This window comes from Lepidochelys kempii, chromosome 11 (genome assembly GCF_965140265.1).
Source record: "Lepidochelys kempii isolate rLepKem1 chromosome 11, rLepKem1.hap2, whole genome shotgun sequence".
Taxonomy (NCBI): domain Eukaryota; kingdom Metazoa; phylum Chordata; order Testudines; family Cheloniidae; genus Lepidochelys; species Lepidochelys kempii.
Genome location: NC_133266.1, coordinates 79,665,549 through 79,679,209, shown reverse-complemented (window position 1 = coordinate 79,679,209; position 13,661 = coordinate 79,665,549). Strand labels below are relative to the sequence as shown.

At 45.0% G+C, this 13,661-nt stretch overlaps 1 protein-coding gene across 4 annotated transcripts in view; it reads right to left on the bottom strand.

The window, feature by feature from the left end:
* Nucleotides 1-13,661, bottom strand: part of MCM3AP (minichromosome maintenance complex component 3 associated protein) — a 102,110-nt gene that overhangs the window by 18,211 nt on the left and 70,238 nt on the right. For all 4 annotated transcript variants that reach the window (XM_073306988.1, XM_073306987.1, XM_073306989.1 and 1 more), the window contains 3 exons: nt 4,428-4,625; nt 3,985-4,053; nt 738-872 (listed from right to left, as the gene is read on the bottom strand). In XM_073306988.1, coding sequence (XP_073163089.1) covers nt 738-872; nt 3,985-4,053; nt 4,428-4,625 — 402 coding nt within the window. The remainder of the gene's footprint in view (nt 1-737; nt 873-3,984; nt 4,054-4,427; nt 4,626-13,661) is intronic.

Below are 13,661 nucleotides of genomic sequence, written 5' to 3'. Positions count from 1 at the left end.
ACTCCAAGTTAGGAAATGTCAAAATGAAGGTTTCTCATGCCACCTTAATTCATCCCCCTTGTGCATATGCATTATGATACAGTCTTAACAACAATCCCAGGTTTGTTCCATAGACCGCTGCCTCATTCTGTGCACAGGGTAGACCATGAATGAGGCAGAGAGTTGTGAGAAGAGAGAGAAGATTCTGTTGGGCTGAAGGGACTGGAGTGGACCCAAGAAAGTTGGGTTCTACTCTCTCTCTCTCTGCCACAGACTTTCTATGTGAAGCTGGTCAAGACTGCGTCAAAACCCATACACACCTGGAGCAGGATTAAAGTTGCCCCGGCCACCTCAATTCTCACATTTCCTGGATTTCGAGTGCTTGACTTTGCATGTTAATGTCCTTTTAATGTATGGGGTATGCAACAACAGTCTTAGGGCATGGAGATATTTATTTATGACAGGATGTGAGGGGTGAGAAAGGGAATGTGGCTCCATCTCTAGCAAAGCGCAAGGAATTTCCCCTCTCTGCAGCAAAGCTATTAACTTTAGAAAGGTGCTAGAACACACTGAAGATTTAGCTAAATAAACAGGGAACATTCTACTGACCAGTATTTCACCCCTTTGTCCTGTCATTCATTTCCCTTCTTTCTACTCAGGACATGGGGAGCTACATTTCAATGACAGTACAAACCCATCCCCTCCTCCATTCTGTCTCCATGACATGCAAGGGAATGCCGGTTGGCTCCTCTGCTTACTGGCTGGGATCCTCTGCTGGACATCCTTCGTAACTCGGCAACACCAAGAGCACCTTCCAAAAGATCTGTTCTCGCTGAACTGGAATATGTTCAAGGATCAGTGAAGGCAGATCCAGGGGTGTCCATGCAGCATCACTTAAAGACAGTGAAAAGTATATGAAAAATAACTAAATATCTTGAATTTTTTAATGACTCTTCCTTTTCGCCCTAAACTAGATTTAGAAAAAAAGGTGATTTTTGCCCTATTCTGTTCATTCCCTTGGAAGCACCTGGCATTGGCCACTGTTGGAAAACAGGGTATTGGGCTAGATGGACCATCAGCTGATCTCATGGTCTTGAAAGGTCAGTGTGGCTGTTTGGGCAGCTGCGTGCTAAGGTAACCAACATTTTGAAGCTGTGAACATTGAATCAATGAATGCAGTTATAGTCTGATAAAATTAAGAGCTAATGTAAATGCTTTCTTTAAACGTTTTGCTTTCCACAAAGGAGTTACAAAGAGTTAAATGGGCATTCAAAGCAAGGAAGTCAAAAATTAGACCTACGGGACTAGGTATTCAGCCAATGTGTATTGCCATAGCTCAGCTGATTTCAAGGGTTACACTGATTTACACTGGCTGAGAATCTGGCCCATAAAATTTGTCTTGGTTTGTTGGATCACATGCACATCCCCACTCTCCCCTCACTGTGCCTGACTACTTTGATGTTGTAAATAGGCCAGGGATTGAAGTTCATAAGAAGCCTACACAGGCAAGTGCCTGTGGGTTTAGAGAATACAATGAATGAGTAGGTTCTTTTGGCATCCTGTCAAACAACACTGAGAAAACTAGCTATTAGTTTATGGCATTTTCCCAGGAACCAGTAAAGCAGCCTTTAAACTCATTGATCCAACTTTCCATCATCCTATCAAAGTTCTATATTTATCATTTTTCACCCCCGTAATCATTTCAGATTTCACCACATGTTAAATTGTCTGAAATTTTATGAGTGATCTGGTTGCAGAAGAGACATTTTTTAGTAAGTTTTGGGGCGAACTGGACCAACATCTTGGGACTGTTCAAAACGTCATTTACTAATCTGGAAAAGTTTCCTAGCTTTTTTGCCATGTCTCAGGAAGCAGTCTGCTTCCAAACTCCAACTAGATTTATTCTGACAGGTTTCAGAGTAACAGCCGTGTTAGTCTGTATTCGCAAAAAGAAAAGGAGTACTTGTGGCACCTTAGAGACTAACCAATTTATTAGAGCATAAGCTTTTGTGAGCTACAGCTCACTTCATCAGATGCATATCGTGGAAACTGCAGCAGACTTTATATATACACAGAGAATATGAAACAATACCTCCTCCCACCCCACTGTCCTGCTGGTAATAGCTTATCTAAAGTGATCATCAGATGGGCCATTTCCAGCACAAATCCAGGTTTTCTCACCCTCCACCCCCCCACACAAATTCACTCTCCTGCTGGTGATAGCCCATCCAAAGTGACAACTCTTTACACAATGTGCATGACAATCAAGTTGGGCTATTTCCTGCACAAATCCAGGTTTTCTCACATCCCCCCCACCCCCATACACACACAAACTCACTCTCCTGCTGGTAATAGCTCATCCAAACTGACCACTCTTCAAGTTTAAATCCAAGTTAAACCAGAACATCTGGGGGGGGGGGGGGGGGGGAGGAAAAAACAAGAGGAAACAGGCTACCTTGCATAATGACTTAGCCACTCCCAGTCTCTATTTAAGCCTAAATTAATAGTATCCAATTTGCAAATGAATTCCAATTCAGCAGTTTCTCGCTGGAGTCTGGATTTGAAGTTTTTTTGTTGTAAGATAGCGACCTTCATGTCTGTGATTGCGTGACCAGAGAGATTGAAGTGTTCTCTGACTGGTTTATGAATGTTATAATTCTTGACATCTGATTTGTGTCCATTTATTCTTTTACGTAGAGACTGTCCAGTTTGACCAATGTACATGGCAGAGGGGCATTGCTGGCACATGATGGCATAGATCACATTGGTGGATGTGCAGGTGAACGAGCCTCTGATAGTGTGGCTGATGTTATTAGGCCCTGTGATGGTGTCCCCTGAATAGATATGTGGGCACAATTGGCAACGGGCTTTGTTGCAAGGATAAGTTCCTGGGTTAGTGGTTCTGTTGTGTGGTATGTGGTTGTTGGTGAGTATTTGCTTCAGGTTGCGGGGCTGTCTTTGGATGGGCTATCACCAGCAGGAGAGTGAATTTGTGTGGGGGGGGTGGAGGGTGAGAAAACCTGGATTTGTGCTGGAAATGGCCCACCTGATGATCACTTTAGATAAGCTATTACCAGCAGGACAGTGGGGTGGGAGGAGGTATTGTTTCATATTCTCTGTGTATATATAAAGTCTGCTGCAGTTTCCACGATATGCATCTGATGAAATGAGCTGTAGCTCACGAAAGCTTATGCTCTAATAAATTGGTTAGTCTCTAAGGTGCCACAAGTACTCCTTTTCTTTAGATTTATTCTGTTCTCCTCAACAAGGATGGACTTTGTTGAGTTAGTTTGGGAGTTACTGAATTCTCTTTTGTCCACCGGAGGGGAACATCACAGAGTTCACGAATTCCACCTTGTATGTGCTAAGTTACAGATGTCTGCAGCTGCATGTTAATGACTTCTTAAAATATCCACAGGGACCGGCAGATTCTGGTTTTAGACTTGTAAGTGTTCTCTCTCCTTGGTTTATCTCTGCTCTGAGCAGTGCTGTCTCCAGCTACAGCAGGTTTCTAGACACCAAAGTCATAAAGAAGTGGCCTCCTAAAACTAAGGAAATTCTGCCCACCTCCTCCATAACCATCATTACCTATCTGACCTTCAGCTATGGGCTTCAGATCACTATTCTCTCACCGAGAGGTCTATAGCACTTACCAACATTTAAACTACAATTCCAGCCCACTGAAGACGAAGATCTGATGGTCCTTATGTTACAGAGACCACATCTCACTTATTGCTCTCTGCATATGAGCCATACTAGACTCTGCCCCATCTGCCACTCCACACACTCTCCCAGTATCAGGCAGACACTGCACTCTACAGGTTTAGGCACAAGAAAAGGGTTCTGATATTTTGAAGGATCCACCCTTCACCCACCTTCAGTTACATATATCCATAGGGGCTAGTCTGAAAAGTCCGCTAGAGCCCGATTCACCACTCTGCACCAACGTTTTCAGGGCACACAGCAGCTTTGTGCTAATGTAGCTCCAATGAAGCTCCAACTTACCATAGCAACTGCTGGTAAAAGTACTGAACTTTCATTTGGTGCTTTGTCCTGTTTCTCAGCCATCTTAACCTGGAAACAAAGAGGAAGTCTGGTCAGGATGCATCAAAGGTGTTGAGTCCCCTGTACAACACGTATAGGTCTGCAAGAGCTAAGAGTGCTCATCTGTGCACCAAGCAAGCCGGAACACTTAGGAGACTTACTACCATGGAAGAAGATCAGAGAGAAATTCTCTCTGGGTTTTCAGTTTGTTTCTTGTATGTGTCTGACTGCAATGTATACAGCCAGTGTCTTTTTCATGAGGGTCCTTCACAGGACAAGGGATATAAGAAGATGTGCTTGTAAAACAAAATTTATATTATCAGGAACCTGTGCTCATGTGAAATTATTTTAACTTATCTTTTGAAACTGACTAGATTTCAGGTTAGCTGTGCAAGTGCTCTTACCTGGTGCAGGAGATTCCCAGATTTCCTGCATGTCCCAGGTTTACAATTCTCTTAATTAGGTTCTCCTCAGCAATAGGACACTCTGCACTGGGGGATAATGCTTTCAGTTTGTTTTTTGGATCCACACAACAGGGAGCTGCTGGGAATGCCCTCATTTGATGCTTCAGCTTCTTCCGCGCTGCAACAACTTCCCTCCATCTTTAAAAGAGAAAATACATATATGCTGTACTAATGAATGATGCTTATAAATAAATAAATAAATCTCAAATTGTTTTCACAGATTTTCTGTTCAGAGTTATTCTTCACTATTAACTTTCTGGAGCTACTTTGGCACCTTAGGTTTATTAGCAGTTCAAAGTAGAAAAGGAGAGATCACTTACCTCACAGTAATTTGAGTTCTTTAAGATGTTTTGTCCCTATGGGCACTCCACTGTAGCATGTGGATGTGCCTGTGTGCTCTTGGCTGTAGTCTGCAAAGTAACGTTTGTGGGCCCACGCAGACCAGCGCCTTATGCTGTGAGCGAGGGCATTTAGAGAGGTGTGAGTTCACCACCACTCAGTTAGTTCCTTCTCCACTGTGCAAGACTCCCAAGCAGGAATTCAGTGAGATGGGTGCTACGGAGGTAAGTCCAGGACAGTTTGAAGGACTGTACCACCAAAGGTGGAAGCAGGTAAGATGGTATAGTGTTTGGCTAAGATATGGCTAGAAGACCAAGTAGCAGACCTACAGATTTTTCAGTCAAGCTATGGACATGGACTGAGCTCTAGCAGAATGTGCTGTCACTTCCTGAGGGGGGGGCATGTAACCCTGCATTCCCATAACAAGCCCTGATGCAACCCAAAACTCGCTTAGACAGTCCGTGTCTGGAAACTGGTTGGCCCTTCATCCAATCCAAAAATCAACACGAATAGCCTAGCAGAGGTGCAGCATGGTTTAACCCTTTTCAGGTAGAAGGAAAGGGCCCTCATTACATCCAAAGAATGAAGGCCTGATTCTTCTCTGGAGACCCCACCCCGCCTCTTCCCCTTCCCTCCCCCGCACCCCTCCAGTGCCTCCAGCCTGAAACAGCTGATCGGCAGTAGGTGCTTTGTCAGCAAAGTCCTCCAATTCACCATAGTTAAGGAAATCGTACTTGGCCAATGAGACCTGGTAGTTTGAAATTTGGAACTGGAGGCTTCCAGAAGAAAAGACCCTCCGGCCCAGAAGGTCTAAGTTTTTGCTTTCTTTATCCATCAGGGTGGACTGAAAATTTTGCTGTCTGAAGCGCTCTGCTGCTACCTGCACCAAGATGGAATTGGGCGGAGGGTGTGAAGAAAGAAACTCCGACCCCATGGCTGGTACCTAGCCTCTCTTTTCGTCCTCCTTGGTGGTAGGCATGCAAGTAGCCAGGGTACACCAAACCATTCAAGCTGGATGAAGACTGGCATAGTTGATCTATAGGGCAACTCTGCCCACTACCGAGGAGTGAAGAATGAATATACAGCTCATCCAGCTCCCTTTGCAGGAGCTCCTGAAACTGGAAGAAGTCGTTAGGAGGTGAGGGAGAGGCTGAAGTGACTGCAACATCCAGAGAGGAGGAAGGAAAACGCTCCTTCTCTGACAGTGCCCTCAGAACTGGACTGAGCAGCTCATCCTCCATAACATGTACAGAGCATCTGCTCGAGGATGCCCTATGCGTGGACAGGAGCAAAGCCTCCCTGGTGGAAGAGAGGGATAATCACGTTGTGTAGTAACTGCGGTTCTTCGAGATGGTTGTCCCTGTGAGTGCTTCACTTTAGGTGGTGTCTTGATGCCCTGCGCTTATAATCAGAGATTTGTGGTAGCAGTGCTCAGTTGGGCCGCGCACAAGCCATAGCCATCTTGCGCCCCTCTGAGCGGTTACATGGCGGTGCACAGCCAACCGGCCCCCTGTTCCTTCTCTACCTCAGAGAATCGGCCTTCGCCTCCGAAGTAGACGGGAGGAGGGAGGGTAGTGGAGCACCCACAGGAACAATCATCTCGTAGAACCTCACTTGCTACATAGTGGGTTGTGGTGGGGGCATTATGGTTTCCTCCAGTGACGAAGATGAGAATATAAGAACGGCCGTACTGGGTCAGACCAAAGGTCCATCTAGACCAGTATCCTGTCTTCTGACAGTGGCCAGTGCCCGGTGACCCAGAGGGAATGAACACAACAGGTAGTCATCAAATGATCCATCCTGTTGCCCATTCCCAGCTTCTGGCAAACAGAGGCTAGGGACACCATCCCTGCCCATCCTGGCTAATAGCCATTGATGGACCTATCCTCCATGAATTTATCTAGCTCTTTTTTGAATCTTGTTAGCATCTTGGCCTTCACAAAATCCTCTGGCAAGTAGTTACACAGGTTGACTGTGTGTGGTGTAAAGAAATACTTCCTTTTGTTTTAAACCTGCTGCCTATTAATTTAATTGGTGACCCCTAGTTCTTGTGTTATGAGGAGGAGTAAATAACACTTCCTTATTTACTTTCTCCACACCAGTCATGATTTTATAGACCTCAATCATATCCCCCCTTAGTTGTCGCTTTTCCAAGCTGAAAAGTCCCAGTCTTATCAATCTCTCCTCAAACAGAAGCAGTTCCATACCCCTAATAATTTTTGTTGCCCTTTTCTGAACCTTTTCCAATTCCAATATATCTTTTTTGAGATGGGGCGACCACATCTGCATGCAGTATTCAAGATGTGGGTGTACCATGGATTTATATAGAGGCAATATGATATTTTCTGTCTTACAATCTATCCCTTTCTTAATGATGCCCAACATTCTGTTCGCTTTTTTGACTGCCGCTGCACAAGGAGTGGATGATTTCAGAGAACTATCCACAATGACTCCAAGATCTCTTTCTTGAGTGGTAACAGCTAATTTAGAAAGCTGGGATTATGTTTTCCAATGTGCATTACTTCGCATTTATCAACACTGTATTTCATCTGCCATTTTGTTGTCCAGTCACCCAGTTTTCAGAGATCCTTTTGTAGCAATTTGCAGTCTGTCTGGGACTTAACTATCTGGAGTAGTTTTGTATCATCTGCAAATTTTGCCACCTCACGGTTTACCCCTTTTCCCAGATCATTTATGAATATGTTGAATAGGACTCGTTCCATTACAGACCCCCTGGGGAACACCACACTGTACCTCTCTCCATTCTGAAAACTGATAATTTATTCCTACCCTTTGTTTCCTATCTTTTAACCAGTTGCCAATCCATGAAAGGACCTTTCCTCTTATCTCATGACATCTTACTTTGCTTAAGAGCCTTTGGTGAGGGACCTTGTCAAAGACTTTCTGAATATCTTAGTACACTATATCCACTGGATCCCCCTTGTCCACATGCTTGTTGGCCCCCTTAAAGAATTCTAGTAGATTGGTGAGGTATGATTTCCCTTTACTAAAACCATCTTGACTCTTCCCCAACAAATTATGTTCATCTATGTGTCTGACAATTTTGTTCTTTACTATAGTTTCAACCAGTTTGCCTGATACTGAAGTCAGGTTTACTGGCCCATAATTGCTGGGATCACGTCTGGAGCCCTTTAAAAAAATCTGCATCACATTAGCTATCCTCCAGTCATCTGGTACAGAAGCTGATTTAAAGGATAGGTTACAGATGACAGTTAGTAGTTCTGCAATTCCACATCTGAGTTCCTTCAGAACTCTTGGGTGAATACCATCTGATCCTGGTGACTTATTATTGTGTAGTTTATCAATTTGGTCCAAAACCTCCTCTGATGACACCTCAATCTGGGACAGTTCCTCAAATCTGTCACCTAAAAAGAATGGCTCAGGTTTCGGAATCTCCGTCACATCCTCAGCCGTGAAGACTGATGCAAAGAATTCATTTAGTTTCTCCGCAACGGCCTTATCATCCTTGAGTGCTCCTTTAGCATCTCGATCGTCCAGTGGCCCCACTGGTTGTTTAGCAGGCTTCCTGCTTCTGATGTACTTAAAAAAAATTTTGCTATTATTTTTTGAGTCTTTGGCTAGCTGTTCTTCAAATTCTTTTTTTGGCCTTCCTAATTATATTTTTACACTTCGTTTGCCAGAGTTTATGCTCCTTTCTATTTTCCTCACTAGGATTTAACTTCCACTTTTTGAAGCATACCTTTTGGCCTCTCACTGCTTCTTTTACATTGTTTAGCCGTGGTGGCCCTTTTATGGTTCTCTTACTATGTTTTTTAATTTGATGTTTTTTACTATCTATGTTTCTAAATTTGTTTTTTTTTTTTAAACGAGAGGTGAGTAGGCAGCAATGTGTCATATTTGGCTGTGTCATCAGGTTTCTCGGTGTCTCCCTCTTGTGTTTCTGAGGGTGCCGGGACAATTGGTGAAGGGGACCGGGCTGTTCTGGACCTAGGCGGGCTAGGGGGCCTGTGGTTTTGGGCCCTGTACATCGCCCATGGATCCCAGTATGACCAGTTCTCATTGCACACACACAAATCCCCTGTGATCACATCATCACTCTGGGGTCTCAGAGTATGGAGAGAGGAGTCTGTATACTGAGTAAAGAGCCCTTGAAATGGAAGGTCTTCCACTGTGTTTTCAACTTCTCTTGGAAGTCCTGAGGATTGGAGCCAGGATGCTCTTCTCATGACCACCTCTGTAGCCATGGACCTGACAGCTGTATCAGAAGCATCTAATGCAGCCTGCAGAGAAGTTTCGATGACCAACTCTCCTTCAGTGATAATAGACTGAAATTCAGCTTTCTGGTCTTGTGCCAAATGCTCATTAAAATGTGTATACTTGGAGTACGTATTGAAGTCATATTTTGCCATTAAGGCCTGGTAGTTGGCAATGTGAAATTGGAGAGTGGCTGATGAATAGCTCTTCCTTCCCAGGAAGTCCGGCCTTTTTGATTCCTTACCTGGTGGAGAGGGCCTACACTGAATTTGACAGTTCCTTTCATTGGCAGCCTCCACCACAAGGGAGTTGAGGTTAGGGTAGGAGAAGTAGCACTCTGTTCCTTCAGGTGGGATGTAGTATTTCTTATCTGTCTGCTTACAGGGCAGTGGAATTGTGGGAGGTATTTACCACAGGTTATACGCATGAGATACAGTGCCTCATTGATAGGTAAGGCAACCTTTCCCTGAGGACTGGTGTTCAGGATGTCCACCAGGGAATGTTTGGACTCTTGCACCTCCTCTAGTGGAATACTGAAGGGAGTTCTCTAGCCTTTTCATGAGTTCCTGGAATCTCTTGAAATCACCTGCATAGGAGGGAGGTGGTGGCATCACCACGTCATCTGGATATGAAGATGACTTTCCAGACTGAGGAGAGATCTCCTCTCTCTGAGGCTCCTGTTCCTCTTGTACATCTTTTGATAATGGAGAGCAGCATGGTACCAAATGGGCACTGTACTAGAGGACGTTCTGTAGAAGCTGGTAGTTGGTATGGTACCGATGGGTACCAGCGCTTTTTCCTAGACATTATATTAAGTTGCTCACCATAGTGACCCCTTAGGTACCAGTAGTCCATCTGGGGAGAGGGATAAGGTAAGGTATGCCAATGATAATCATAACCTCTGGGCCTATGATGTTCTGGTAGGTTCCCCAGGCCCATCTTCATGCAAGGGGCTCATGGAGGTAGGGTAGTATGGTACCCGAATGAATCCCTGTACTGAGATCGCTGACAAAGCAGCAACAGAGGCTGTCTGTGACATAGAGGCCAATGTATGAGGAGGGAAGCAGACCCTTTGGGAGCTAACACATGCTCCATTAGCATGAGCTTCAGTCTAGCCTCCTTGACCCTCTTGGATCTGGTCTTAAAACCTAGACAGACCATGCATTTGGCAGGGTTGTAGGACTCCCCCAAAGACCACAGGCAGCTGGAATGTCCATCGCTGCTGAGAAATGACCTCTGGTAAGTCTCACAGGCCTTAAACCCTGGGATCTTGGGCATAACAACTATATTCCAACACAAAATCAAAGAAAATGAAACGGAAGGGATGGACTAACACAAAATAAAGTGAAGTAAAGTGAAATAAAGGTATATGGAAACAGAATAATTCAAAGAAAGAATGATCAAACAAAGAAGTAAAAGAATAATGCACAAGTGAAGGCGGGAAGCCAAATACAACAGTCAGTAGACTCCATCTCAAGTTGCAGGTGGTAGAGAAAGAACTGAGTGATGGCAAGACTGTGCATCCCAATATGCCCTCACTCAGAGCACGGAGGCGCCAACTTCTGCTGGTGGGTGCTCAACCCGCCTCTGCGCCCAGCCCCGCCCCCATTCCAACCCTTCCCCAAAGTCCCTGCCCCAACTCCACCCCCTCCCTGCCCCTATTCCAACCCCTTCCCCAAATCCCCGCCCTGGCCCGCCTCCTCCCCTGAGCACGCTGCGTTCCCACTCCTCCCGTCTCCCTCTCGGAGCTTGTTAAGCCGTGAAACAGTTGTTTGGTGGTGGCAAGCACTGGGAGGTAGGCAGAGAAGCGGGGACGCGGCGCGCTCAGGGGAGGTGGCGGAGGCCAGGTGAGGGGAGGTGAGGGGAGCTCGGCTGCCGGTGGGTGAAGAGCACCCATTAATTTTTCCCCGTGGGTGCTCCAGCCCCGGAGCACCCACAGAGTCGGCACCTATGCACAGAGGTGCCATTCTACACAGGCACAGACCTGCAAATACTGCTTTCCAGACGCCAGTCAAGAGTGCACGGGTGCGTGACATCCTATGGTGGGGCACCTATAAGGATGTGTACTTGAAGAACTAATGTTGTCCCACAACATACGTTGGTTATGCCAGCATGACAGCAGTTAAGTCACCCACTACCAAAAACCTGGACAGGGTGGCACACACTGACAATTAGGGGGCCTGGTTTTTGCTCTGACTTGCTACCACTAACATCAACGGGTAAAAGTCACAAGAGCTATGGTGTTATGGCAGTCGCACATTAAGGAGCTGAGACCCAGAAGTGAGAATTCTATTCAGAATGCATCTTGAGATAAATATTCTTCTTAATTTCAGTGTTTACTCTGTGCTTGTACAGCATGTATATTTGGTGTATAATCCATTTAATTGCTTTCCCCTGGATTATTAAACAGCTTCCCTCTTGCTGAAAATACCCTTATAAACATTACCAGGGGAGCAGAAAATCTTAAATAATTTTTTTAAGCAATTATAAAAACCTGTAGGGCATGCTACCTGAAAGATGATTTATCAGAAGTTAGAGACTATCTGCATATTAAGATTCCAGGATTGCTATTCTGTAAACTAGAACATCTATGTGCAGTGATGGAAATAGCTACAAGCATAGTTGAGAGCTCTTTTTGTTCAGAATAGCACCAGGCTCAATCATCACTGGAATCTGGGGTCTGTTCCTGTCCAATTCTTAAATTTTCAGCCACTAGGGGCTTTTTACACATTAGAAATTACACCTGTGTGACAGCACGGGCTTTCGTCTCGTCTGTTACATTAAATCAGTTTCAAAACATTTGAGCTGACAATAGAGAAATAATTTTTTTTTATTTACACCCTCAGTCCGTAACAAGGAGTACTGACCCTTCCCTAGTAATCTTCTTTCACACAATCCACTGAGAACGTATTTCAGATCCAGCGGCTGGAGACGGGACACTAGATAGGGAGGGCTTTGGGTTACCACACAGAGAATTCTTTCCCAGGTGTCTGGCTGGTGGGTCTCGCCCACATGCTCAGGGTCTAACAGATGGCCATATTTGGGGGTCGGGAAGGAATTTTCTCCCAAGTCAGATTGGCAGAGAGGGGATTTTCCCCTTCCTCTGCAGCAGGGGGCACTGGTCACTTGCACACTTAGACTAGTGTGTCAATGCTGGATTCTCTGTAACTTCAAGTCTTTAAATCATGGATTTGAAGACTTCAGTAACTAAGCCAGAGGTTAAGTGTCTATTACAGCAGTAGGTGGGCAAGGTTCTGTGGCCTGCAATGTGCAGGAGGTCAGACTAGATGATTGTGATGGTCCCTTCTGGCCTTAAAGTCTATGAGATCTTTACAGTCTCCCTCACATGCAGGGAAACAGATGAGCCTTGCAGCGTGCCCTGAAGGGTCAATACCCCAGGGCTATTTTAGACCGGGGTGAGGGAATTCCAAAACTCCACAAAGAAGGCCCTGCCACCCCCCTGTGACCCTAAGAGTCTCTTTATGCCAACCGGCAAAGGGCGCATTCACACTGTTGTCAGAATATTTAGCTAAACAGCATCTTGTAAGGTATCATATGTAAACTGGTGACACGCTGGTCATGAATATCATCATATGATGTATGTATGGGTTGTGTATTCAGAGTTATATGTGTGGTGTGGAGGCAGCTAATAAACAAGCCTGCTGTAGACTAAGGAATCTGGGTTTACCCGTCTACATGTATCTTGCTAAGGGGCAGATGAGAAGACAGCATGGGTTGATTACAAGCAAAGGACAATGAAAGGACATTTGACTCCAAGGTAAACAAAGTGATAGACACAATGGAGAAAGCAAGTTGGCCAGAGGATGAAGAATGGGTTTGGTGCCTGCTCTCCAAAGAACACACAGCAGGGGAGAGGAACTTTGTCCAGGTTTACTTTTCAAAGAATACATTTCAAAGGTTTTCAGGGAAGGAAGAGGACTCCTCATTTGTTATCCAACATTGATGGAACAAAGGGATCAGTGCCCCCTGATTCTGTGAACAGCTAATCCTCCTGCTTGTGGGGCTGGAGCTGCTGAGAGCTTGATGCAATTGAGAAAGCTGCTTATGTAAAGATTCGCAAAAAGAAAAGGAGGACTTGTGGCACCTTAGAGACTAACCAATTTGAGCATAATCTTTCGTGAGCTGTAGCTCACGAAAGCTTATGCTCAAATAAATTGGTTAGTCTTTAAGGTGCCACAAGTCCTCCTTTTCTTTTTGTGAATACAGACTAACACGGCTGTTACTCTGAAACCTATGTAAAGATTGGAGCTTGCTAAAGTCACGTTTTAGATAGTAGAAAGGTCCCATTGTTGTTTTGTTTTAACCACGTTTTTCTCTTGCTTAGTATCACTAAAATCTAAGTTCTTTATTAATAAAGTTATGCTTGGTTTTATAAGCCATCTCAGTGCAGTGTATTAAAGTGTGGGTCCTCAGCTAGACCGCTAGGCTGGTGGGTGCATTCTCTTTGGAGGCAGCAGACTTGGTAATTTCTGTGAGAGTATCCAGCAATAGGGAGTGGATTCTACAGAGGACCGCTCTTCCTGGAGGTTTGGGAACTGGGGTTCACCAAATGTTACCCGCGAGGCAAGGCTAAGACTG